This window comes from Rhamphochromis longiceps, linkage group LG12 (genome assembly GCF_057381845.1).
Source record: "Rhamphochromis longiceps isolate RC_006_pf linkage group LG12, R_longiceps_female_GT1.1, whole genome shotgun sequence".
Lineage (NCBI taxonomy): Eukaryota > Metazoa > Chordata > Actinopteri > Cichliformes > Cichlidae > Rhamphochromis > Rhamphochromis longiceps.
Genome location: NC_140568.1, coordinates 25,720,526 through 25,748,354, shown reverse-complemented (window position 1 = coordinate 25,748,354; position 27,829 = coordinate 25,720,526). Strand labels below are relative to the sequence as shown.

Here is a 27,829-nt window from a genome sequence, read left to right as displayed (position 1 = left end):
TGACACTCATAGGAGTCATTTTATGTGGAAGAAAAATGAGCCATGAAACTTTTAGATTAGTCAGATACCGCTAACACCACCCCAGGGGAAACCTTGGGTTAACTTAGCCAGTTTATAACCAGCTTTGTGTGACTGCTTATCTTGATCGTTAGCGATAGGATAAGTGAATCCAGACAGCGCAGAGATACGGTTGTGTTAAACTCGCACTGATGGGAAAACTTAAAGTAGCGCAGTCAAATTCGAGGTGGTGAAGCGGAGCCCACCTTTAGACGCTCAATTTCTACTCAAGCTTGACTTTATGTTTGTGGCAAATAAAGATAATTTGGGTCACAGAAGTCATTGAAATGAAACATGACTTTTTATTAATTCTTCCAGCATTACATCTGGTGCAAACACTGAGCAACATAACCAATGATAGGTCAGTGATCTTCACTATACATTTATTAATAGTTTTTCTAGTTCCATTTTTTTTTAACAAAGTGTTAAATGGGTGGAAAACATGTTTTACATTAAGAGTTTTTTGAGTCAGTTGCCACATGGCACAGACTGTAGCAAACTACAAGTAAAAATCTGTCAGGGATGACAGAAGGAAAGAAACACAATGTGGTTTAACGCTTCCTCCAAACTGGTAAAAACTTTGAGAAGGAAGGGAAAGGGAGAAGAGATTACTTACAATGAAGTATGACTTTACGATGCCGACCGGGGGGACCCCCGGACCATGAAACAGTGGTGAACATAAGCTATCACAGAGTGAACATGCAGAAATGTCAGCCAGAGCAAACCAGAAATCAAATACTGGTTTTGTGTAGTAAACTTCGAAGCATGTTCAACTGAGATCTCCTCTGAAAACCGGTCGAAAAGTTTTAGTTCAAAGGAAGTACAAACGGGTATAAAAGAAAAATAATTTAAGTACAAGGAAAGGAAACTAAACATTCTCCATTTAAAAAAAATCATCTAAAGTGGAAGGAAATAAAAACTAGTTTCCTTCCAGTTTTCTAACAAGACCAAAGAATGAGTGGAGAGCCAGTTTCTGTTACTAGAGGGATCAAAACAAACGATATTCATTGAGCCTGTTGGTACATTAGACAGTCTTTTAATTTGTGTTTTCACAGCTGCTAGCGTCAGCTCGACTTGTGCCAAACATCTAGTGGTTATGTTTCTCAACATGCCACTTAAACCTCTTCAGACTCTAAAGAGCACGTGGCCTCTTGGGATTGATCTGCTTACTGGCTTGCTCCTCCTCCTGCAGTGCAGAGCGGAATGACTTCACTTTATCTGTTGAGGAGAGCAAAAGCATTTCACACATTTAAAAAATGTAGCAGGATGGCTTTATTCTATTGTTAAGTGATGTTTCAGGCATACCTCGGAGCTCAGTGAGGATTTCTATCTTTTGATCTAGGATCTGCTCCAGCTGCGTGGCGTAAGACTCCACGTCATAATCCACCTCCTCCGTCATCTCCAGCAGCACCTTTTCATCTTCCAGCCACCGGATAGACTCCTGCTCAGAGGAGAACAAAGAGAAGTTATAAATTCACTGTCAGGAGCTGCAATTTATCTGGATTCATATAAGTATGTATGAGAAAAAGAAAGAAACGAGGAGAGCTGGAGTGTTTTCTAACCTGGAAAACAGCTCTGTGGTCCTCTAGGACCTGCTCCTCCATCTCCACCAACTGTGACACGGCCTCATGGAAGGTGAAGAGCTGAGGAGACACTTCTTCCTCCTGTGTTTACAGATCCAGCAGAAGATCCAGATTTAAACAAAGGAGATCAGGCATTTTTAAATAGCTACTTCTAAACTGTGGCTTCTTTCCCTTTATACGTCACGATGTCTCCAACAAACAAATATTCTTTAAACCTGAGTAAAAACCCACGTTTATAATTTGGGTTTTAAACCAGACTGAGTTCTTCTATTTGTGTTATTATTATATTATCTCACTCTTTTGTATGACGCATTTTAGTCAAAAATCTAATTTTCTTAAAATTGTTAAATTAAACATACTTAACAAAAAGCTACAGCACAGAGATCATTTCTGAAATCTGGTTATCAGTGGACCTCACCTTCATCACTGATAAATAAAAGTTTCAATGTTAATCCAAAAACACTTGGGGTAGTGTAGGGGTAGTGAAATACGTGGCAGCTGCGATATGGTAAATAGGCTGGTACTTATTTAGTGCTCATATACCAGTATCTTGCACTCATTGCCCCTTGTAGGAGTCAGGGACTGAACTACTGAGTAATATACAGCCTTGTTTTACCTCCTGTTCCACAGCAGCCCTATTTTCAGATATAAGTTCCAGATGTAAACAGTCTGATTTGTGCTTCAAAGAATCAACTGTGAGCACTTACATTCTGCTCACAGAGAAGTTTAAGGTCGTCTCTTTGTGGTGAGATGCTCAGCCACTCTTCATCCAAGAGATCCAGCTGGTTGACAGCATGGATATTGGGGCGTCCCCCTTCCATCACTTGGTTGGGGTCCACCGTTAGTTCCTTTACCCTGCAGACCAAAAGAAGAAATAAAGAAACACATCAGATCGCAGCGACCACAGGTCAGACCTGTTCTTAACAAGGCTGATGTTTGGTTTGCGGTTCATGGTTTGTGCAGCATGGCAGCTTCATGACAGCAGTGATGTCATGCACAGGCACAGATGACAATGCTCAATTTCCAGATATCAGTTTTCATGGTAACTGGAGTCTGGGTGTTCAGAGCTCATGTTTAACTAGGCTCTCGCAGAGCTGATGAGCTGATGAGGGATTACAGCACTGTACCCAACCTGCAGGTGCCAGCGCCAATTAATTAGGACTACGGCCGGGATAAGGGATTACCCGCTGAGTGTTTGGCTCAAACAAAAGCTCACCGTGGATGCATTTGCCAAACAGCTAAAAGTCGAGTTTTGCACCAGCATTCTGACTTATCACACCCAGCTATCGCAGTTATCCCTGACATCCGGGGCATGAACAGCGATGAAACAACAGAGCAAATAAAAGACACACCCACACACACAGACAGACAGACAGACAGACAGACAGACAGACATATTGTTCTTCAGGATTTAGCAACACAATTTAAAAAAAAAAAAAGTTTTGTCTACAGTTCAGATCAAAGTCAGAGCAGGGATGAAAAGATGAATCACATCAAAACATGCAGATGAAAAACAGAAAGGGGAAGACAGGAAGTGTAGCGCAGTGAGGAGCTGATAAATGAGCTCATGGGTGTGTTCTATAATGCATTAGATACACAAAGGGACAGCATGCACTGTGTGTATTTGTGCGTGTGGTGCTGTGCTTTGGGGAGTGCTTGACCTGCTGGGAGAGGTAGGAGCAAAGTCATCATACTCAAAGGTATTGGTGGGCGAGTGCTCAGGGCGGCTTCCCTGACCGCTCTGGGAGAAGGGGATATCTGACGGACTAATCCCAAACTCCTTCACTCTAAACAGTCATCATACCAGCACACAGAGCAGCAGAGGGCGGGAAACAAGAAGGAAAGAAAGTAGGAAAAAAAGGGGAAGAGGATACAAGAGTCAGAACGAACAAGAGTAAGCAGAGAAATTTGGAGTAGTACAGCTAATTTCAGATTCTATAAAAGCCACTGGACATTACAGAGGAATCCAAAAGAGCTAAAATTTCATAAAGGTGAATAATCCAAGAAGTTCCTGTAGCAAGAAGATACTGTCTAAATCACTGGAGTGGGTTATCTCAACCCCACCTGTTAGCGTAGCGTAGTGTGTTGAGTGTGTTCTCACAGGATGTCATCCCAGGAGAAATGGTTGCAATCTGGAGCAAAAAACAGAATATGTCATTCAGATTTATTTCATATTTATTAACCTGTGGAAGAGATTTGATAACATGGCCAAAGACAGAGGACTGACCATGCATGTGCGTGAGTTTTCCCCAATAAAGGAGTCTCTGAGGACCTGGGTGAGCTTACTGGCTCTGAATGGTGTATGGGGCTTGTTACGACCCAGAGCTCTGATACACTCCTGAAACAACAAGAGAGACATACTTGGTAAATTAAAAAAAAAAAAAAAAAAAAAATTTACAAATGGAAAAAGTATACATGACATTTCTTTGTTATTTTACAAATCAACAACAAAAAAACGAAGTGGTAGCCAACACTTGGGAAGGAGCTACTCCACTATCCCTTCACTGCACACAGACCTTCAGGGCTAACAAGCTTTTGTTGATCTCTGCTCCCTCCAGACGAGTCTGCCGGTCAGCGCTCGATGTATCCGCCCCCCTCTCATTGCCCGCAAGGTCGATGAGGGAGAACTTTCCATGCATCTTCCCCTTCCTCCGGAGAATGATCTGGAAAACGGCGTGGCTGCGAGATGAGTGAGCGTTGGCGGACGTCTGCCCTGATGTTCTTTTGGGGGGTGATCAAGATGATGATGAAGCAGCAGCAGCGAGGGCAAAAAATTAATAACTTCAGGAGAAGGAATAACATCCCCAAAGAACATGAATATTGTGCTAGACGACGTCTGCATGACAATAAACGAATTTCAGAGTTTTGATCTGATCACTGATCAAATACAAGAACACAAAGTCTTGGAATTCCTGAGAAAGTTCCTGCTGTCATACCTGCAGCTGTTTCCCACTTCAATGAGTTTCAGGACATCCTCTGTGCACTTGACCTCCTTCTCCTGCAGCCCCACCACCTGCACTTGCTGTTTCCCGTCCTCCAATACCCTCAGCTTAGCTTTACGATTCAGAAGGTCAAACACCTACAAACACAGTTCTGTCAGCATTAAATAAAATCTCTCCTTCAGAAAAAAATAAGAAGGAAAAAAATGATCACACATCACTTGCCTTCCCACTGTAGATTTCAAAGAAAGTTGCGTACACTTGTAGATCTAACTTTTTGTAGCTGGGTTTCTTCAACATGAGAAATACATCCCGAGCTGCATAGAAACACACGAGAGATCGAATTCCAAAACAGATCCAACTTATCCTTCAGTCAACAAAGAGCTACATCTAATGTGCTTACCAGCTAATGCATAAATTCCTTTAGAGCAGTCTTGGTTTTTCCCAGAGAAATCGCCACCCATAGTCTGTGACACAATGAAAAAATAAATATATACAAGTTAAAATGTATTTTATACACAAATTATATAAGATGCACTCCAACTACAAGGATAAAAGCCTTCTGTTTTCTTAAAGGCACATTAATTGTAACTCACGTGTGTTTTTCCACTGCCTGTCTGTCCGTAGGCGAAGCAGGTGGCCATGCCTCTCTCAAAAATGGTTTCCACAAGAGGTCTGGCTGTGAACCTGCAGGAGAAGACAAAACACAGTCATGCGCTACTCCATCCCCAAATTTATACATAAAATATTAACAATTCATTCATCTAATTTTGTTTGTTAGTCACCTTTCTTCTGACTAAAGGAATTATATTAACATGCAAAAAAAACAGATTTCAGTTTTTTATTATCTATGAATTTGCAACTTGAAAATGTCAAACTATGGCTGTTATTTGAATTAGTTTGGTTTAGTAACAATGCAAATAGATAAACAGTCATTTGTAGAATGTTTGTAAATGATTAAAAAACCATAAAACGATCACAATCAACACATTTCGGTCAAATTCCGCTGGCCGAGTGGCCAGGTCGCACCCCTCAATGAGTGTGGCTGCGCTGATCCAGGGTTTCCTTCCCCTAGCCGATAATTTGTGGCAAAACACTGACTTGTTCATTTGTAGTTTGTGCATCAGAAACCGTTCAACAATTTTTTCCCCCAGACATAGCTGTCTGCAAACATCTCTCAAAACTAAGCTAAGACAAACACTGCAAATACTGGAAAGTCTGGTTGTTCTTGATTGTGCGCCATTGCTTGGCAGAGATTCTCCGTCTGTGTCTTTGGTTGGCTTATCATGTGCTGCGTCACATAATATGAATCTGACTTGAAATTGAATAAATCTAACAGCTCAGATGTCGCTTCGGGTCACAAACCTGTAAACCATCTCGTTTGTGGTGCTGTCGTCAAAGGCGTAGTCAAAGCGGAAGGTCTGGTTCTCCAGGTAGCGGGTCAGGTCCACTTTTTGTTTAGGTTCATGAACCATCACCACATCCTTACTGGGAATGGTGATCACATCCAAATCTTTCACGGACAACTCTGAAACACAGCAGAGGCGACACTTTCAAATACAACAATATAAAAAAGTACTTAGCACGCAACATGAGGCGAAACTCATCAAAGACCTCACCTTTTTTGTTGAGTGGGCGTTTCCTCACACAAACGCATATTCTGTGCTCTTCAATCTGGGCAGTGCAATGAGAAGGACATTTATTAAACTTTGGATGAAGGTCAATTCTTACCGATCAGGAGCGAAGAAGAATTTTCACCAGGTCTGCTGTGGTCAGGGGCCGGTAGTCTAGACTGGCTCGGAAATCTCGGATCATGTACATGATCTCATAGTTGGGGATGGTGGTGTCCACCTCCTGAAGGACAGACAGACAACATGACAATTACTCTCATGTCAAATAGATACTCACTTCAATGTAAACAACTCTATGGCAAAAAGAAAAAAAAGAAGAACAACATCAGTGTACCTGAGCTCTTTTCTCCCTGAGCTCCTGCTGCTGAAGCCGGCGTCTTTCTCTTTTCTCTTGAAGTTTTTCCACCTCCTTCACGCAGTTTGACTTCCTTCGTGCTGCCATTTAGAAAAGAAAAACAGTAATTCTCCCAGCTTTCACATCATGTATCAACAGCTTTCTCTTCCCCTTTCATCTCGCTTACAATATGTCACTTCTACTACTTTCCCAGCGTCTTCTATCAGCTTTCCTTTCTGTTGGCCTTTATTTAAACAGCAGAGAAACCTTGGGCTGGCTCCAACAAAGCAGAGCAGTGATACAGCTACTACACACCCGGATGCAGCGGCTGGCACACAGTGTCTCCCGCATAACATTAGCTGCTTGCTCTACATAACCAACAAAAGGCCTTTGCAGCACTGTGTTTCAACACCTTTTTATTTTTATTTGTGTCCTCAAACACAACAGGACATGTGACCTCTGAAAGGAAAATTTAAAAAAACAAAGACAAAACCAAAAAACACTTACAATGCAGGATATGTGCCTTGCATTACTGTTTTAATCCAGTCTGATTACAGTAAGAGGCTGTTTCAAATCAAGAATGATCGTCTTAAGAAGGTTATTCCAAAGCTCCCGAGCACCACACCCCCAGATTAGTTTTGTTTCAGGTCAATCAAACTATTAGTCACCATTATAAAGGAACACAAGTTAGCAAACATGTGAGTAAAAGCCACTTTTAATTCAATGCAGAGTTCATCAAAACTATGTTATTCGATTAGCCCCGGCTCAATGCTCGCCGCTGCAGCCCCAGCTTCCCGCTGCAAAGCCCAGCCCAAGCCTTGTGACACAGTCCTGGCCTCCTGCTGGCTCCAGTCCCTGAAAACCCAGACTATCGGAGCAGAGGGATTAATAATCTGCTCTAATCTGTGAGGAGAAGATGAACTGGGTCAGCACCGGGACAAGAAATATAAGACGAACTCAGCACCGTTACTGCTTATGGGCTATTCAGTCTGTGTGGAGGGGAGCTGAGGGGGTGAGGAGGGGGGACAAGGCGTTCACATCATCCTCTCAGCCTTCCAAATGACAGCGAGCACTTTGAATAAAAGGCTATCATTGCTGTCTGAGCCCAGAGACGTAACACACATTACCGCAGGCTCTTCCACGTGTGTGCCCGTGTGTGACTCAGCAGAAACCAGACACACACAAAAAAAAAAAAGCAGCACAGCCAAACGACACCACGATTTTTTTCCCCTCCTAATACCCAGAAAGCCTGTCTGCTGGATGGATTGTGAGTGTGCTGCTTCTTGTCCACACAACAGCTCTGAGCAGTATGTGGCAGACATTTGGCTGAGCGATCTTCTTGTTTGACTAGCGGTCTATCGGACTCTATTGGAAACTATCAGAATCACTGTGAAGCACTGAGGGCAGGGGTAACATGCAGGTGATACATACAAAGCTGTCCAAACTCCTTTCTGGATAGCGGCTGATGTGAGGACTCTGTGATGAACATGTGGTCAACAAAGACACGACATTAAAAGATTTTGATGGTATGCTTTTGTGCGATCGATGCATTTTTACTAACGCTGACAGTATATTTGGATTAAAAAAAAAAGAAAAATCTTATATGGATTATACTTCACATTTACATAAAGGGATTAGGCTAGAAGCTTTTGGCCAACTGCTTAAAACTGGTTTCTTGAAATGATCATTTTCTTGACAAATGTCATGATTGTTACCGTTCTGTAGCTGCTGCTGTGTCTGGGCCTGAGTGGGCTGTGCAGGCTGCTGCGATGGAGGAGGTGGAGCAGGCTCTGGCTGCTGAGGCTGTGGAGGTCTGGCCCGGGTTGGAATTGCTTAAGACACAACACCACAAAGATTAAAATACAAATATCTCTGATCCAAATGCCACTACCAAGCAACACTAACAGCAAACCCCCCCCCCCCCCAAAAAAAACAAAACCCTTACACCAAAATAATTAAATGAATGAATATTAAAAAAGGAGGAAGGAGGAGGAAAGAAAAAAAAAGATAATAATAATAATAATGAATAAATACCCAGAATATGTTTACTTTGGTCAAATTTGTTAGCACAACAAACGTGGATGGTTCACGTGTACTGAAACTATAAGGCTGTGAGTGTTATGTTTGTATTTCAGAAAAATGCTTTCTTATAAATAAGGAAGTAGCTGAAAGTAGTGGGTAGTTCTATATATAAATGGATTAGTCAGTATTTATTTATTAATCTTTTTTTTTTTTTTTTTTTTTTTTAAAACACCGGGTGTCCGTACTGATGCTCCACCAAAGGGATTTGTGTCTCCTCCTGGTAGCTTTTTCTTGTTTGCCAAAAGTGTAAACGACTACACTGGAGTCACTATGTTTGCATTGGAGAACATATTCTATTAAACTATCAATTTTACATTTAAACAACTACTGCCTGTCCATACTACAGTACTGTTTGACCAGTGTTTGCTGCTTGCAATCAGGAAGTTAGTTCTTCCTGATTGCACAGGAAGAGTTGATGGACAAAAAACAAAAACAAAAAACCCCACAGATTTTTTGCATTCTAGTAAAATAATTGCTAAACTAAAGTGGGCAAACTCATGATGGAAATAAACAAAACAAAGACTGACAAACAAAAAATAGCAATCCATAGAAAGCAAAAATTTCAATAACAATTAAACCACCATAAATATGTGAGGATAATGTTGCAGTTCCTCAAACCTCTATTATCTCTGGATGGAGTATCATTCTTAGGAGGTGCTATCGTCCGTCGGTTCTGTGAGGGGAAACCAAATAAAGAGAAATGACTACTGAGTTAGTTAGTGTGATTCCTACTTTTGTTGTCACAAAGTTCTAGACTTTTCTTATCGTGAGTACTCTGCATACAAAAATACAGAAATACACATGCTTTTTTGGAGGCGGGTGGTTAATGTATCCACATGCTGCAAGCCATACTGTGTGGCACAGATGGAGACACAGAGCGGCACAGGTGCAACAGTACCCTGTTCCCTCACTGGCAGAAATTTTCCTGTAATTTCTGATCATTTGACAAATGTGAATATCAGACAAAAATGTCTAATATTCAGTACTGGGTAAGTAACAATTTAAAATTGGACTTTACTAAAATTCTAGTTAGATCTCTGACAAAGGAAAAACCGTGATGATACAGCTCACGCCGCAAAACACACAAAAACAATCTTGAGTCTGGGTGGGCTGGTGGTGAGACAAAAGGATGGTGGGAACCTTGAGCCCTAAATATTTACTGAATTTAGAAAGAAAAAAACCACTGAAGACTCTCACCTGTTAGTCTATATTTATGACACATGGTGTAATTAACAGGACCAGTTAGCTGGTTCCTGAGAAGGATCGAGGTTCTATAAAAAGATCCATCATACTGAGCCGCACAGGTCACCCGAGGAAGCCTGGGTGCTAGCCCGTGAATGAGGGATGAGGGTGACAAAACAAAGAGCTGCAATTCTGAGCAATGTAAATCACACGCTACACCTTTAGGTGCTCATAAGGTCACACAGCACCACTCACCTTTGCAATTTTGTTGACCTTCACACATGTGGGTGTAGGAGGGGGTGGGGTCTCTGGACTAGGGGCAATTTCTTCATCTGGAGCCACATCTGGATTAAGTGCAAATATACTCTCCAAGTCAATCTGTCCAGAAACAGAGCAGCATAAAGTCAAGTGATTCTGTCTATGACAGGGTGTTCAGTCAGTTTGAAAATACAGTGCATCACAAAAGCCTAAAAAGGGCTTAAATGCGACCAGTTTTGTACATAATTAAGGTGGACAAGAGTCTTCAAACTACCCCCAAGTGCTTATATTTAAACTTGGATGTCTCTTGTGTGCTGAGTAGTCAAAATTATTCATCAGATTTATTGCAGTAAAGCCAAAGGGTGTTGACCACTTTCTAAAACTGCTGCTGAATGTAATTTTTAAAGTTCTGTACTGTAAATTTCACCAACGCACCATGGGTGAAAAAGCTCAGAGACAGACTTGCTCCATGGACACTTTGTCATTTTGATGGGCTGAGAATCAATGCTGCAATTAATGGACAACTTGCTCCAACTTTCTCATTCGTTTTTATACTTTAAAAATCTAGGCAATGTGCACGCTGTATAAGCATTCACATTATTGAGATCCTCCTGCACTTAACTACTTCTGCATACTTTGTGCTACAGAAACCATTCTGGTATCAAAATGTTCAGCTTTTTCTGGAGAAGTGTGCTTTTATGAAGAATTCAATTTTTTATGGCATTTTGCCACCACTGTGTGATGACATCTCCTGCTCTTTAAACGGTGCTAGAAGAATAATGTGAAAAAACTTCTCTTTTTTTCATGCCCAAATCGTTTGCCTTACATGTATAAGATATACATCAAAACATAGCCATCTGTGTCCTCTTTCATCCAGTGTCATTCAGCAATTTCTCATTTCTCTTTCTGTTTTGTTGGAGGGAAAAAGTAAACAGCCTGAAGCTGCCATCCTCTGCAGTGGTTGCTTTGTTTAAAGTTCTTTCCACAAACTAAAGTTTTCAAACAGTTGTAACATCTCCCTCTGTGTGTTTGTATGTCTCTGAGCTTCTGTGCAGGATTATGATTAAAATTCAGCTAATAACCGGCATGATCATAGACTTGTGTCTTAAACACAACTGGGATGACTCCTTACAATAATCAAGAGGTGCACGACCGGCCGACGCACCACAAAGATTGTGTCTAGCGACACAGGAAGTTATGTCAAAATCGTCACACGGCTAAACATTTATGGATAAACATTTCTCATTTGAGATCATTTTTCATTTTGATGAGCTTCAGCTCCAAGTTTAGCATTTTTGAAGCTCAGTTTTGGTACCTTTTTCGCTTTATTTCGCATATTTTCAGTTTTTGGTACTGTTGCTGGCCGATATTTTGCTAATCTTTTGCAATTAAGCTGATTTAGCAAATTCAGCTTTGAATATTTCAAATATTTTTAAACATTTCAGGCAACATTTTCAAATTGCAGCATTCACATTGCATTTTTGGTAGGAAATGCTTTTTCTAGTATTTTTTATTGTCTTATTTGGACTGTGCGTATGTGCTCCAAAGACAGGGCTGAACCAAATGCAGAAACAGACATTTTTATATAAATAATTCTGCTTATCTTTGTGCTTTTTATTATGTCCATGAAAAATAATTATGAAAATGTGATGCAGCAAGCCTGCCGCCAGATGTACTGTTAAATTTTCACACTGTCTACATGTGATCAGAGCTGCAGGGTGTGCAAGGGGTGATGTGTGGTTGAACATGCAGCTTAGTTGCATAATCACAGCAGCTCCTGAATGCTTTTGGATCTATTATTCATTTCTTTGGAAAATAAAAAGCACTTTGTGCTGTTAAGGAAGCTTTAAGAGGTTAAAAAAACGGTGGTAAATAGTGGTTTACCTCTTTTCCCTTTGTGTCTCCATTTTCTATCCACTCCACTGTGACGCTCTCATTGTCCTCGTTAAGTGAGGTCACCATCGCCTGATGTATACGTCCTGTAAAAGCACCAGAGATAAGATGAACTCAAACATCAGATTAGCAGAAAAACATAAATAGCTGAAGGTAGAAAATATTGGGACAAAAATCACTGTAGTGCTATGGAAAATTAAAAGCATTTTATTGTTTAGTAAGTACAACAACAACATAACGTTGTTGCATTTGCCATTCAAACCCCATGATTTATGAAATATAAAAAGGTCTAATTATCACCTGCTACCATGATCAGATCTGCATGCAGTCTTGTTAAAATAAAACTGTTTTTATTTGGATATACACTGACTTTAAAGAATATGTTTTTAAATAATATACTATATAACAGGGTAGGCAATCTTTCTGATGACGAGTGCCATCTAAAATTTTATGATTGCATTAGCAATAAATTTAATAACACTCTATATTAACAGTTACACACTATATAGAACCACTTTATAGAATTATATTTGTTCGCAGATGTTGGCAGCTATCAGCGAATAGTTATCAGCTATTTTGAAACAAAAAAAGACATTTTTATCCATAACAGCAAATGAACTGTACAACAGAAAATACAAATGCTATTTATGGTCTCCTCACAACAATAAGTAAAATAAACTGGGCCAATATGGCATGTTTGTTAATACAGGGATACACATGTTAATGTGATCTCTGGTCTCCCACTCAGAGACACCAGGTCTCCAAGTGTCCAGCATTCAGACGGCTACCTGAGGACACTCTTCATATGAGAGAAAATCTGCTCACACAGATATGTAGAGCCAAATACTGTCAATAAGGCCTCTGCAATGTTCTGAAGACAGTTAAACTTGTCAGGTAGTGATGTCCAGCAGGTGAAAATGCAAGCTCCATGAACATGCACAGCTATGGATTCCAGCTGCTTCGATGTTGCATTAACTGGCATTAACTCAGCCAGTTAATGCGAGACAAATTCAGCTGCTCATTAAAGATTTCTGGTTTGATCAGAAAAGAAAACATTGGTCCATACACCTGAAAGTCCCAAAAACACATTGTGAATTCTGTCTCGAGCACAACGAATGTGTCTATCCGAGCTAATTTGCGATGTGCACCGCTGGCCTGGCCATTTATTTTTAATGCACCTTCTCAGATTAATTCACTGCGTGTCGTGCCAAGGGCTGGACTGGGACAAAAAAATCAGCCCGGGCATTTTGACTAGAGACCGGCCCACCAGGTATTAAAGCCATAAAGCCTTTGAATGAAAACAAACGCTGTTGTGACAGTGATGTACTGTCTTGTTGGTATATGTATGATTTCTATTCATTTTACATCAGATAAAAACTTTGGCTGTAAGCTTCAGATAATTATTTAATAACAGCCAGACATTTTAAATGAGAATAAGAAAGTATTTCTTTGTGCCCCCCTTTCCCTGTTAATGCCCTACCTGGCCCCCTGGCAAAACTTTGCTAGACCCGCCCCTGCACAGTTACCAGCTGTCAGCTACATAGAAAAGGATCCTGGTGTTATTTGTCTCTCAGAAACAGTTCATAACTTCCCGTCAACTCATTCATGTCACCTAAAGGTAAGCCTGTTTCTCCATCACCTGTTCAGCTCTGATGATTCAGTAAGGACATCTCCTGGTTTCATCCTCATGTTTCCCTCTCACCAGATAACCAAACCGATATCATGACCAGCAGCTTTACAGCTGTGGCTCCAGCAAACATCAGCTGATACTAGAAATTAATATTAAATAAATTCTAACAACAGCTTATCAAGCTTAAACGTGCTGCTGTTGTTTAGCGCGATGTCCGGCGGTTTCCTTTTTCTGGCGCAAAGTGGGCGACAAACAATAGAGTACAGCTGATCAGCTGATCATTGATCAGTTTCATGATTGAAGTAACAACAGGAGAGAGAGGAGAGAAGAGGCAGCTGTGCAGCATAACGACAGAATAACTCCTTTGTGTCTTTTTCCATTCTAGCTGAAGTCCGGGACAAACTGTTCCTTTTCAGCTCAATACAAAACGCATAATATTTTCTCTGAATGCGGGACGACTCCGTCTTTTTACGGGACGGTTGGCAACTCTAATAACTAACCTTATGAATAAAATAAAGTTCGCTACAACAATGCTGATGAAAACTCCGTCATGCTAGCTAGTATGCAGTACGAGTTATTGTAACTGACTGTAAAAAGTCAGCACAATGAAAATAAACTACACCAAACTTGGTTTATATTTGACCCAGATAGACAGGTAGGTCATAACTTCTTACCTGAAGTTCAGTTCACCTGACACTCGGACCAGCGGCCGCCTCGGGTCTCTGCTCCTCCTGCCTCCCCTCTCCCTCATCCACCTACCAGCCTCCACCACTTGATAATGTTACTGAATCTGTGGAAGCTCCGCCATAGCCACCACCAAACGAGTTATTTTTACACACCGGCCAGCATCTGGCCAATCCACCACCTGTCATTTTTTATACCCTTACAAAAAATAAATAAATAAAAAAATCATCCGCCCACCGAGCAAATGCCCGGTATGCCCGATGACCAGTCCAGCTATGGTCGTGCCATCAGTTAACCCTTCGCGTGCCAACTGTAGCACGCGTGCTTAGGGTTGCCGACCCCTGCTATATTATAATTGTTGTGTGACGACCCACTGATGTATTCTATACATTTTACATTTTCAGTTCTGTTTCTGAAGTGTTGTGCTCCAACTTTTTTATTATTATGCCATATACATTTAACCTAGCTTCAATTAAACCATTTCATTACTAATTATATAAGCTTATATTCACCTTTATCCTCACAAACAAAGAATCTAGTTCCAGATAATGCAGGCGTTTCAGTGAAATGTTACCAACACAAAACCCGCCTATGCTCACCAACAGAGGCTTTTATTTCATTTCCATTGTTCTGTAAGTGACTGAACAAATTGGGTTTCTTGTGAGAGGAAGGCAGCAGGCTGAGGCTAATCTTGGTAAGTTCAGACCAGGAGGTTTGATAATGAAACGTTAGCGAGACTCGGATAACGGAGATGAGAGCAGCTGCTGTTAGCCTCTGTGCTTCTCTCCGCCCCTCTGTCTTCAACACTGCAATACTAACAGCTGGAGAAAAAAAAAAAGAAAAAGGACAAAAAAGAAAAAAAGCTGCTCAGCCCTCCCATTTCTGCCTGTGCAGATCCAACTGCATGCTGCAAAATCCCTTCACTATCTAAGCTCCAGTATCCATTATTTAGAGACACAAAGAGAGCAGGCCAGCAAAGATGCTTTCAGTGTTCTCATGTGCTGAACATTTGATCAATTTACCATACAAATGTTTCACATTTGCAAAAAGCAGGGAAAATGATTTTCTCGCAGGGCAGCCATTTATTCAACAGAATGCATATGTTCTATTTGTTAGGTATATATCGCGCACTTGTGATAGCGTTATTTCCTTAAAATTTTGGTGATTTAGCAAGATGTGGACATCCAGTATTTGAGCCATTCCTGTGTGCATTTATAGAGGATACAAACAGCCACAAAAATACACAGAATAACAAAGTTAACCCAACCCCCCACCCTAAAAAAAAAAAAAAAAATGAGTTGAAATTGATTTACAATAAATCACAAAGTTTTAAAATGTAAGAGTGGTTTTATACTTGGTCCCTTTCAGCCCTCAAAACTAATTTAGTTTCTGAACACTCATTGTGGTTCATGTAATCTGTCACCTGTAAACACAAAGGGTTTTTTTGTTGTTGTTGTCATTACCTCCCAGCTGGATGGATAGATATATAATTAAATTATTAATTGATTTAAGTATCATGTTCATGTGCAATGACAGCTTATCTTACAAGAGAAACTTATACTACAATTCATTTGGTTTTGTTATTAGCAGGCAAGATGCTTTCACATTTTATTATCAGAGAAATCAGCCACATGCTATTATAGAAAACTTCCATACAGGCAGTAATGATAATAGTAACTAATCCAAACATAGACATGAATTTAAACAGGAAATGTACATGTAGCTTTTTTTTTTTTTTTTTTATTCTACTGCTGATCAGATGTTTACCAACAGTATACAGTCATCCCCCACTATATCGCAGTAGAGCAGGGCGATATGGCCAAAAATATTTATCACGATATATATTTGAAAATTTGAGATAACGATATAACTAACGATATAATTGATGTGAGACAAAATACAAAATACAACTCTACAACTTTACTAGCGCAAAAACAAAAACATCCATTTATTTTCACTTAAACAAGCAGCTGTTTTTTATTTTCATTAAAGCTATATAAAAATTTAACAGTGCAAATGCAAATTCCTTGCTGAAAGTTTAACCAAAGGGCATTTCCAGTAGAAATGGGCTGACATATCCTGAGCATAACCATGTAAAATATCCACTAAAGTTAAAAAGAGGTGCTTTGCAACATTAAACTGCAGTGTGCCAAATAAAAAAGTCAAATAGATATTTTTCGGACCATAAGGTGCACGGGATTATAGGGCACATTATGCGAAACAAAGCAGTCAGATAAATCAAACTTTATTCAACTCATTCTTCTTGTTTCCTCCACTTCTGTACCATTGATTCATTAATGCTGTATTCTATCACAGCTGCACTATTCCCATGTTGTTGCAGTATATTAATGACTAACTTCGTATTGTGGATGGATTATCTCAGTTGTTCGCCTGACTGAAGTTTGGTCCGTTTACTGCATCCTGCCATGCGATTGCATTTGTCTCTAACCATCAGGAACCCTCATGTTAACTTTTATCGAGTGGAAAAGTATTAGCATTCATCCAGTGGCGTGTCTAGAAAGTTTTTGTTGGGGGGGCCAGGTAGGGGCACAGATTTGGAGAAGGGTGGCAGATGTAATTGGCAGATAATGTTAAAAACAATTCTACCAACCGTTAACCATAATTCAATAACCCTGTAAACCTAATAACCGAATGCGCTTTTAACTCTTATTAGAATGAGATTTTAACCACTACGGTGCAAAGTTTTTAGATACTGCGTTGATAAAGTACAAGAGATACAATCAGTCAGTGTTTATTCAGCAGTCAAGGACATCAATATTTGCATAGTATTTTTACTGACATGTAGAGCACATATGTTTTGGGCAAAAACATTTTTGAATATTAAAATACGAACATTTTTAACATACAATTGGCAAATTAACCAATGCAAAACCAATGCCTGTTAAAAAAAAAGAAGATAATCTTCTCACAAACTGGTGTTTGATTTTGAAACAGGAAAAAAGTGGGGAAACAAATGAAAAGACTAACATTTGAATAACACCTGAAAGCAAGTAAATACTTTATATGCTGCCTTATGGTAAACTTTGGTAATATTGATGTATAAAGAACAACACTGACTGATGATGAAATACAGTCAGCTGGCATGGTGACACTGCCAGTATTAACCTGCAGGGCTGGACTAGGACAAAAAATTGGGCATTTTCACTACAGACCGGCCCACCAGGTATTAAAGCCATAAAGCCTTTGAATGAAAACAAATGCTGTTGTGACAGTGATGTACAGTCTTGTTGGTATATGTATGATTTCTATACATTTTACGTCAGATAAAAACTTTGTGCCCCCCTCTCCCTGTTAATGCCCTACCTGGCCCCCTGGCAACACTTTGCTAGACCCGCCCCTGCACAGTTACCAGCTGTCAGCTACCTAAAAAAGGATCCTGGTGTTATTTGTCTCTCAGAAACAGTTCATAACTTCCCTTCAACTCATTCATGTCACCTAAAAGGTAAACCTGTTTCTCCATCACCTGTTCAGCTCTGATGATTCAGTAAGGACATCGACTGGTTTCATCTTCACGTTTCCCTCTCACCACATATCCAAACCGATATCATGACCAGCAGGTTTAGGGGCAGGGATAGCTCAGTAGGTAAAGTGGTCGCCCCATGATCGGAAGGTCGGCGGTTCGAATCCACTTAACGGCTACCCTGAGGTACCCCTGAGCAAGGTACCGTCCCTACACACTGCTCCCCGGGCGCCTGCTTAGTGGGCTGCCCACTGCTTCACTGAGTGAATGGGTCAAATGCAGAGAAAAACAAGTAATTTCCCCATGGGGATCAATAAAGTATCCATTATTATTATTATTATTATTATTACAGCTGTGGCTCCAGCAAACATCAGCTGATACTAGAAATTAATATTAAATAAATTCTAACAACAGCTGATCAAGCTTAAACGTGCTGCTGTTGTTTAGCGCAACATCCGCTGGTTTCCTCTTTCTGACGCAAAGTGGGCGATAAACAAACAAGAGAGACGATCAGCTGATCATTGATCAGTTTCATGATTGAAGTAGCAATAGAAGAGGGGGGGGGGGAGATAAGAGAAGAGGCAGCTGTAAATACAGAATAACTCCAGCTTTGTGTCTTTTTCCATTCTAGCTAAAGTACGGGACAAACTGTGTCTCTTCTCAGCTCAATACGAAACGCGTAATATTTTCTCTGAATGAGGGACCATTCCATTTTTTAAGGAGCTGTTGGCAACTCTACTAACTAACCTTATGAATAAAATAAAGTTCACTATCAGTAACATCATAGCAACCGAACAGCTGTATAGAAACGCGTCATGCTAGCTCACGCAGTATGAGGTATTGTAACTGACTGTAAAAAGTCAGCACAACGAAAATAAACTCCACCTAAACTTGGTTTATATCTGACCCAGATAGACTGCAGGTCATAACTTCTTACCTGAAATTCAGTTCACCTGACACTTGGACCGACGGCCACCTCGGGGCTCTCCTCCTGCCTCACCTTCCCTCATCCACCTGTTGCCTCTGTGGAAGCTCCGCCATAGCCACCACCAAACAACTGAGTTATTTTTACACATCGGCCAACATCTGGCCAATCCACCACCTCTCATTGTTCATGCCGTTACAAAAATAAATAAATAAATAAGTCATCAGCCCACCATACAAACGTCTGATGGCTAGTCCAGCTATGTTAACTTGTTAATCTTTCGCCGAAAAAATGTTTTCCGCAGTGCCGTCTTTCGTGCTTGGCTCTCCTACCTTTGCTAACATGATGCTCATAGTGCAGAAGCCGGTGCTGCATTCACTTACCCTCGAATATCTGAGCTTCACTGTGAAACCATAATCGTACATTTGATATTTCATTAAATTTTATTGTTTTAGCTTCGGGGTGGCACCTGGGGTGGCCAGTCTGGTTGGGGGGGTGGCCTGTGCCCCCCCAGGCCACCCCGTTGGACACGCCACTGCGTTCATCCTCCAGCTTCACTGTTTATGTTATGCTAACTTAGCTGTGTTGCTAGCGATCACGTAGCACATCATTATATACCAGCTAGTCCAACTTCAGTAACCCTACAAACGTCACTGCTATTTCGTTTTCTGTCTTCATTTATGTTGGAAGTGATAGCAGAGCTGTAAGTTTTAATTTTTTCAGAAATCTCTCAGTCAGAACATGGTATACCATGGTTAGGTAACTAGCGAAACTAGCGAGCTACCTTCCGCTAACTTCCTGCTAACTTCTAACTCCTGTAAATGTAATAAAGTCTGTTTTCATGGATGCCTGGATGTTAAACTTAATTGTTACACCTGTTAAGCAGCAATCGTGATTGTTTTATTAAAGATGAAAGAATTTAGACAGTTCTTAACTCTCAGTGTGCCACAGTGTTCGTTTGACTTTGGGACCTGAAACGGATGGAGTTTTGGACCCAGATTACTCCCAGATTTACAAGCACCTTAGTCCGACATATACGGTAATAATGACGGTCCGCTTGCATGTTCTACAAAAAAAAAAAAAAAAAAAAAGTGCTTTGGTGGGTATCTGATGGATGAACACCAAACCAGTTCTGCATCACTGAAGTTGCACCATTTTTATAAACCGATTCTGTTCCATCCGTTTCATTCAATGATCCGCTTTCCCCCTTTTCATTTTCCGCTGCTGCCATGCTTCTTCGGCCATGTGCGTATGAAAACAAAGGCACTGCGCATGCGCGTATTACCCATATTCTATCGCAATATTTTCTTATCGTTGCCTAACATTGTACTGGTATTACCGTGAACGGTATAATATGGCCCAGCCCGATATCGCAGTTCACTATTTGTGGCCTCGCTGTTTCGCAGATTTTTTTTTGTGCAATTTCAATTTGTCAATCAATCTCATGCAGTGTCTCCTGTACAGTAAAGAATGCGTTCGGCTTATCAAATTTACATATATCTTCGATCACTAGCAGTGGGACTTGTCACCGGCGGGTGCCTTTGGTTTCATTGTATAATACCGCACTTATTTTTCTACGAAGGTTTGAACTTTGAGAGTGTTTAAACAAGAGAGAAAAGTGTGAAAATGTTCATGCCTGTCTGAGAAAAGTGTATAAAGTGTGTAGTGAGGGGTTTTACAGCCTTAAAACATCTATAATAATTGTAAAAAATAAAGTTGGCTACTTCGCGGATTTCACTTACCGCGGGTTATTTTTAGAACGTAACTCCCGCGATAAACGAGGGATCACTGTAATAAAAATGTCCCAATAGAGATCGACAGACCATGTGACTGATCGCTTTACCCATCGGCTTCCAGTGGCTGTCATGCGACTGGCTATGGCAGTTAATAATACAGCTTCTTGCCATTCTTTGTGTCTCCGTTTATCTCTGTAACTGTTGTCTTGTAATAGCCCGTGCGCGCTAGCCACTTGTACCTACAATCCTTTGCGGTTTTACTCCGGAAATTACGTCACATTTTCGATGTCTATAGCTTTGATGGAGGTTGGCACCGAGTCTGAGGAACAAACTGTCTGTAGGGTTGACTGGAGTAGACAGATCTACTCTAAGATCCTGTGTGGCTGTTACGACTAGGTCGCTTTGGACCCTAGGCACGAGCCCTGAATGGTAACAAGATATTTCTGCCCGTTTTCTCCTCATACACATCAACTTGCACTGTAATGAAGGAAGTATTCACATCCTTTACCCAAGTAAAAGTACTAACACTATACTTGTACTAATTAATTAGTTACTTAATTAGTTAGAAAAAGCTCCAAAAACAGTCGAGGAGTCGAGGTCTGAGGGCTCTAAAGAGTGAACAGGAAGATGACCTAGAGTCAGAGTTGAAGGGTACCAGAAAAATCAGGTCTTTGTTTAAAATGCAATCACACTATAAACACAAAAAGAACTAATTTCTCTTTTGTTGGTCCACTTTAAGATTGTTGAGTTTGCGTCTTCTAAAAAGAACGATATGTAAAAACACTCTTGGGTGTCAGAAGCTATAAAAAGTTCTGTTTCCATTAGTGCTACTCATAACCAGATGGGTGACCTATCACAGGTATTGGTCCACCACAAACTACATTCATCCACAAAAACTGGTCTTTGGAAAGATAGACTCTGAAAAAAAATCTAGCTAAATTATACAGTGACTGGGGGGAAGAGACATGTGACATTAAATGTCACACCTCCAAGAGTAGCAGCACTCAGAGGATTTATGGAAACAACTGTGCTAAGCATGGCTCTCCAAATCACTGCTCCATCCTGCTAACCACCCTGGAAAAAAACGGCTGCCTGCTTTTGCCAATGTCAAGCAGCAAGCCACCGACCACAGACTTCCTGTGGCTTCATCGCGATCAGACTCAATAAACTACTTGGTGCATAAGTAACAGCAGCAGAGAAGAGAACAACTTCGCCCAAACTACTTTGATAAAACGAGACAAATGTCCTATTATTTTATAATATGTAAATCTGAAATTTAAAAATGAAACAATATGGAATGTAAGGGGTTATAAATAACCAATAATTATCTAAAACATAATAATAGCAACAACAAAAATATAATTTTACACAAGAAAATCTGCAGCCCGATACATGTACTACTTAGGTGGTAACCAACAGACACCGCACGATGTTATCACATTACTTAATTAATGATACAATACAATGACAATTTTTAACATTTTTCAGCATGCTGAGTACTGCAGTAACATATATTCTGATTTATGGCCGTTTTTCAACTCAAAGTTAAATAAAGAAGGCGGCCATGAAGTTAAAAGTTAACACAATTAAGTACACTTTAGTTATTATTTTGAGATTGTCAAGCACACCAACACTGTCAGTGAAGCCTGGACATAAATGGTGCCAAAAAGACCGAGTCAGCATGCTATCAGCCTGTGACTGAATGGGATCAAGCAAGCAATTACATCCAATCAGTTTCTGATAATAAAGTAATTAGCTGTGATGAATCATCAAAAAATGCTGTCTACATAGGAAGAAATTCACATATAATTATTAAAGTTGGTCTCAGTAACCTTCCTGATCTACAGGAATATCACCAGAATACAATCAACTGGCAGCCAGTTAAGCTGAGTCCCCTTGAGTTGTGCTCATTGACAAAGACTCATTCAGACTGTCTGTCTGCATTTATAAATTACACAGCAATTATTTATGAGTCTCTAACAATCTCTGAGAGCGACTGCAGTGAGTCCAAGTCCAACTGTGAGTGTTTGCTGGTCTGTCTCTCTGTGCTGGCCCTGCGATACAACCCGTTTAGGGTCTAGTTTGCCTCTCACACTGCGACAGCTGGGATAGATCCACCCCTAACGCTGACCTCAGTGGATAAGTGGTTAAGAAAATGAATGGATTAAATGATACATAAACACACTATTCTGTTTTTTATTACAGAGATGGAGATGTATTTATTTCCCAGACACAAAGGAGGAAATAAATAGCAACAACCCCCTCCCCCTCCAAATCAATCATCAGCCAAATTGTTATTTTAATCACCCATGAACACCACATCTCCAGTTAGAAGTTCTCTTAAAATACAGTACAATACACCTATTAATGGCCAGACCTCCCTACTATTATACATACTGTTATAAAAAATGCCCAATAAATATCAAACCGAAGTCCTTGAACTATACTATTATAAAAGGGGTAGATCTGTTACATTAAAGTGACAGCTAAATGACACAATGCTCAACAGGTACTAGGGGTTGAGTGGATAAAGTTCGTCTCACTCTAAATGTCAATTTTACACAGGTCATTAGGTTCAGATATAATAAGGACAAGGCTTGTTTTAGGCTCATTCATAACAACCCACAAACACAAGAATAACACTAAGGCAGTGTAACTGTCATATGATCCTGCTGAAACTGATGAAGTGATCACTTTCCTCCCAAGTCTGCTAACTTTGCAAGTTGTTTGTTGTGTCAATGAGCCAACAGTTGGATCTTCACTGTAAAATGCCAGCAATTCGTCTTTTCTGCTATCAGACGAGACTGTTTAACTGAGCCTTATAGTGAGTGCAAATGCCAAGAGAGGCAGTCATGATGAACCCATAATGCAACAGTACAAGACATTTCCCATGAAGAGGCTAAGCAATGGTGCTGCTTGTAGACATTTGCTGTTAGCAGTGGCAGGAACTATGTAAACTGAACCTCAATAGCAGTAAATGGCACTAAACACAACACTGAACATCAGGAGCTTGTGTAACCTGTTGTACCCAGAAACGCATGTTTTAAAGTACTAACAGCATAGGTATTAAAAAACGATTTATTGATTTAATTAAAAGTAAAATTATTATTTTTGTTATTACATTTACTTTCAAATGGCAAGGCAGACATGCCTTTTAATAATCGAGAAGTGACAAATTTCCTTAACTGGAAACTATCCTACCGTTCTTTCTGCAAAGCTACAGACCCAAACGGACAGGTTTCAAGGACACAGCATACGTCCAGACACTGTACATCTACAAGATCCACATGAGCTATTGTGCAGCTGTACTCTCTGACCTTGCCAAAGACGGGAATATTTATTTCCCCCCCAGACTTTAATAAACTCTAACGGCTGCCTACATCTTCCTCACAGACATACACTGTATCCTTAGACTTAAAAGAGCTGAAATACCAAGTCACAACCGGGCTTGTTTTACTGAATCCCCCATCAAGTGCCCCACTTTTTTACTAAAACCTTGCTGAATGGGTACACTGACACCTCCCAGGAGCAGAAGGGGCTTAAAATGGGGTGCTCTAGTTCTGCTAAGCCTGTGGAATAAACAAAACCCTCAAAGCATCGTTTTCACCCACAGAACCAGAGACACCTATTAATGAAACCATATCAACATGGCACACATTCAGAAAAAAATGATGTAGTGTACAAACACCACACAGACCCTTGCCTCTCCGGTACTCCACTCTGCTCTGAAAGACTTTAAAATATATAAAATGCCAAACCATAATATTTTACTTAAAAACAAACAAACAAACAAACAAAAAAGATAAAAAGAAAAGAGGAAAGCCCAAAAATTAATACTCAATATTGATATCCAGGAACAATTAAGAGTATAATACCTTTAAAGGTGCACACATCATCCTCTGATGACTGGAGGTAGTCTAATTAAACTGCTCCTAATTATTTTCTATAAGACCTAGCTCTCAACAGGAATAAATATGAAATGGAAAAAACACAGAGGGAGCGAGTGAGTCCTGGCAGAACAGAGGGAGCCGGCTGCAACAGATGGGGTGGTGGCTAATAGCATGAATCTGGCTTGAATCTGAACCAGTCCCCAGAGAGAGAGAGAGAGGGCAATCCCTGCTCTGGATACAACACCAGACAGACAGAACTGGTTCTTTCTGCAGCCCTGCTGTGCATCTAGTTCACATCTCACTCTTGATCTTAGGACAGAGATTATGGATTTAGGGACATTACCAATGATACTAACCAGCACCAGTGGCTGCAGCACACCTCTGGCACTAGCTTTCAAGCTTATTCCCGTGTGCTTTGTGTACAAGATTGGTGCTGTTTGAGGGTTTGTTGCAAAACAATTTCACTGGGTGTAGCAAAGTCCCAAAAGGACCAGCAGGAATGACACAAACTTCTGTGTCATCTTTGGCTCTATAGCCCTGAAGCAATGCCGAACAACTACACAGAGCAGCAAGAATAAAGCTGGCATTCACAGAAAGGAGAGTCATACAACAACCAGCCTCTCCCTTTTCTCGGTCTACTCATCTGCTAGCCTTCAGAAACAACTTCAGCTCATGTGAATGCAGTTTAACCCCCCTTTTTTGTAAGCTATTATGGCTACATTTGTAGTACCACTACAGAAAACCGAGGGCATCAGTAGATGCCTCATATTTAAGGTTACACTATCTACAATTATATATCCTTGGCATTGCCTCTATTAAATAAAACACTATCATCTTTTATGACCCATGCAATACCAAGAGTAATAGAGGAAATAAAGGAAAGAGTTATAAAAAATGGCTTACGTATATGCTCTTATTACAAATGTATTTTTATGGCAAATGACCGTGATAAAAGACAATATTAATACAGGATTTTAGACCTCAAAAGGGTTTCCATAACAACTAGCGGTTCGGTTTATTGACAGAGCATTTAATAAGCTAACAATGAAAGAAAGCGGGGATAAAATATAACCAAAAACCAAAGTGCATGTTAACGAAACCGATTTTACTGCAGAGCCACTGCTGTGTGAAGCCGGGAAACAGCACACAGCCTTTGGCTAGCCATAAGCTAACGCTAATCTTGCCGTCTACGTTAGTTAGCTAAGCTAACCGGGTTAGCAATCCCGCTAGCTTGGCTAATTATAATTTTGAATTCCCTGTTATAATAAATAATTTAAGAGACTAGGTGGCGCTAGAGTTAATATGTTTGTATGTTTGATAAATTCCAATCAAAGACATTTGCTGTTATCTAATGATAAGAATCTAGAGGTATCGGGAAATATCTTCTGAATGGGCATGCTAACAAAGGTAAGGCGCCCATTCAAAGGCTTAGGCCGTGCTGAAACTCTCCGCCCTGACAACTAATATGAATCTGCAGCTAGCGTTACGCTCTGCAGCCAGAAACAACGGTTGCTATATTCAACAGCAGCGCAGCAACAAAGATCCCCAAACAACTTACACATCGCGACGGGAAAAATAAATAGACAGGGTGAAACTTACCATCGCTGCGTTTTATCTCCACATAGGTACCAACGACTATCTTCCCAAAGCCAGACGCCATTCTACATCACTTAAAAATGAACAAATACAGGACTAGAGACTTATTGTAAGCCGAGTAAAATCAGCTTCTTTGGCAGTCTTTGGTTTGGGAGGAAGATGCAGTCAGTGGCAGCATTACGCATTACGTCAAGAGCATTACGTACCTACCAAGAATAGCAGTTTCTTTCCGGTCAGCTTTTTCAAAATAAAAACGTTATGCGGCTCATAAAAGCATTGCATTTACTACAGTGTTTATAATTGTTATTTCTTTAATCATAGGCTGTTCCTGTAAAATATTGGATTTCCCATTAAAGTTAATTGCAAAAACTATTACCTTTACTTGTACATGATCACTTTGGGTGCAAACACACCATAATATATTATAGCTATTATAGGCTGTTGTAATTGACTCCAAAATGAACAGATGTTGTTAAGATTAGTTTCCTCCTAACCAACTCAATGATTTAAAATGCTAGGTAATAATAATAAATGCTCATTTTTCTGTAAAACGAGCACTTACATTGAGCTCATGTTTCAAATATATGATACTAATCTATAAACATATATGACATAAATAAATAACTGATAATAACTGATAAGTAATGCATTTTTTTTGGTATGAACAAAATCCCTCTATTGTGCAATTTATGCTGCAGTGGATGCAGTATACCACCTGGTGGTACTACTGCTCTAATAGGTCCAGATAAGATGCATCACAGTTCTCTGACTTCTTCACTACGTACGTAATGTGGAAAAGATGCCAATAATTTACCTACGACATTTATGACGTTTCATGTGTAAACCTCTAGGACTATCACTAGGATATGGAGAGGACCAGCACACCCAACAGTCGTCATTTACAAAAAATGAAAAAAATATTACTTGCACTTTGCATAACACTGAAAGTGTAATTTTGGTCTTTAGCAATATTTTACAGGCATTTTTTTCAGCCCAGTCCTTGTACCTGATTCTCAGGGGATTTTTTTCATGTTTTTGTTTTTAAGCCACAACCAACCTATGAATCATTCAATAATAAAAAGAATGCATTCAACTTAAGGAATGAATCAGTTTTGCGTCTACACATAACGAACAAGTTAGAGATGTAACATTATCTTTAGATGCTTTGTTACCAGCAGCCTGTCAAAAAGAAAAACATCATTTGTTTATACAAAAAAAATGCAAAAGAAAACATAGTTCGATGGGCAGAAGATAGTATTTTTGCATCAGAGATCAATTCTCAAAGAGCTATTAACTGAAAAGCACTTCCTGCCATGCTGTGAACTGTATCTTTAAAAAAAAAGTAGGAAAGTGGACAAGTAGAGGACAAAAGCACAAAAGGAGAAGTTGCAGGATTTACAAACTATTTACAGCAGATGAAGAATATTGAAAGTCATATCTTAAGAAACAGGACAAAATAACACCAAAGTCCCGAAACAGAACCTGAGACACGCCTCTGACCATTCAGTTTATCCATCTTCTATTCACTGAAATCTACTCTGAAATGGTCTCAGCTGTAAAGATGTCACCCTTAAAGAAAGAAAAGGTTGAGGCACACCAAATTACAGAAGAACTAGACTGAAAATCTGTTGGTCTGATGAATCCAAATGAGAATTTTTGGATATCAAACACGCAATGGATTACTATTACTATGGCTTCCCCAGAGCCCGGACGTCAGCATTATTGAGGCAGTGTTGGATCATCTTGACAGAGAACAAAAGAAAAGGCCTCAAGACTTTAGCACAGCACTGTATGGGCAAAAACATTTGAACTCAAATGTTAATGAAAAAGAAGCAACAGTAGGTCTCAAGAAATTCACTGTGGCAATAGAAGACGAATCTTTGCTGGGTTGTCTTGTATACAGGTGTAGTACTGTATGTATTAACTAT

At 40.0% G+C, this 27,829-nt stretch overlaps 1 protein-coding gene across 2 annotated transcripts; it reads right to left on the bottom strand.

Moving 5' to 3' along the window:
* Positions 1 to 336: 336 nt before the first annotated feature.
* kif2a (kinesin family member 2a) lies at positions 337 to 26,099 on the bottom strand. 2 transcript variants are annotated; one of them, XM_085425353.1, is made up of 22 exons: positions 25,905 to 26,099; positions 11,951 to 12,045; positions 10,064 to 10,186; positions 9,245 to 9,299; positions 8,260 to 8,376; positions 7,976 to 8,020; positions 6,545 to 6,645; positions 6,338 to 6,433; positions 6,199 to 6,253; positions 5,945 to 6,107; positions 5,176 to 5,266; positions 4,983 to 5,046; positions 4,805 to 4,896; positions 4,577 to 4,719; positions 4,157 to 4,361; positions 3,868 to 3,978; positions 3,705 to 3,772; positions 3,302 to 3,427; positions 2,348 to 2,495; positions 1,620 to 1,721; positions 1,363 to 1,498; positions 337 to 1,275 (listed from the first exon to the last, which is right to left on the bottom strand). In XM_085425353.1, the coding sequence occupies exons 1-22, from the start codon at positions 25,963 to 25,965 to the stop codon at positions 1,190 to 1,192; spliced, it is 2,283 nt and encodes a 760-aa protein (XP_085281479.1). In that variant the 5' UTR covers positions 25,966 to 26,099; the 3' UTR covers positions 337 to 1,189. The 2 variants fall into 2 exon arrangements, with proteins under 2 accessions (XP_085281479.1, XP_085281480.1); XM_085425354.1 differs by lacking the exon at positions 7,976 to 8,020.
* Between the last annotated feature and the right edge of the window lie 1,730 nt (positions 26,100 to 27,829).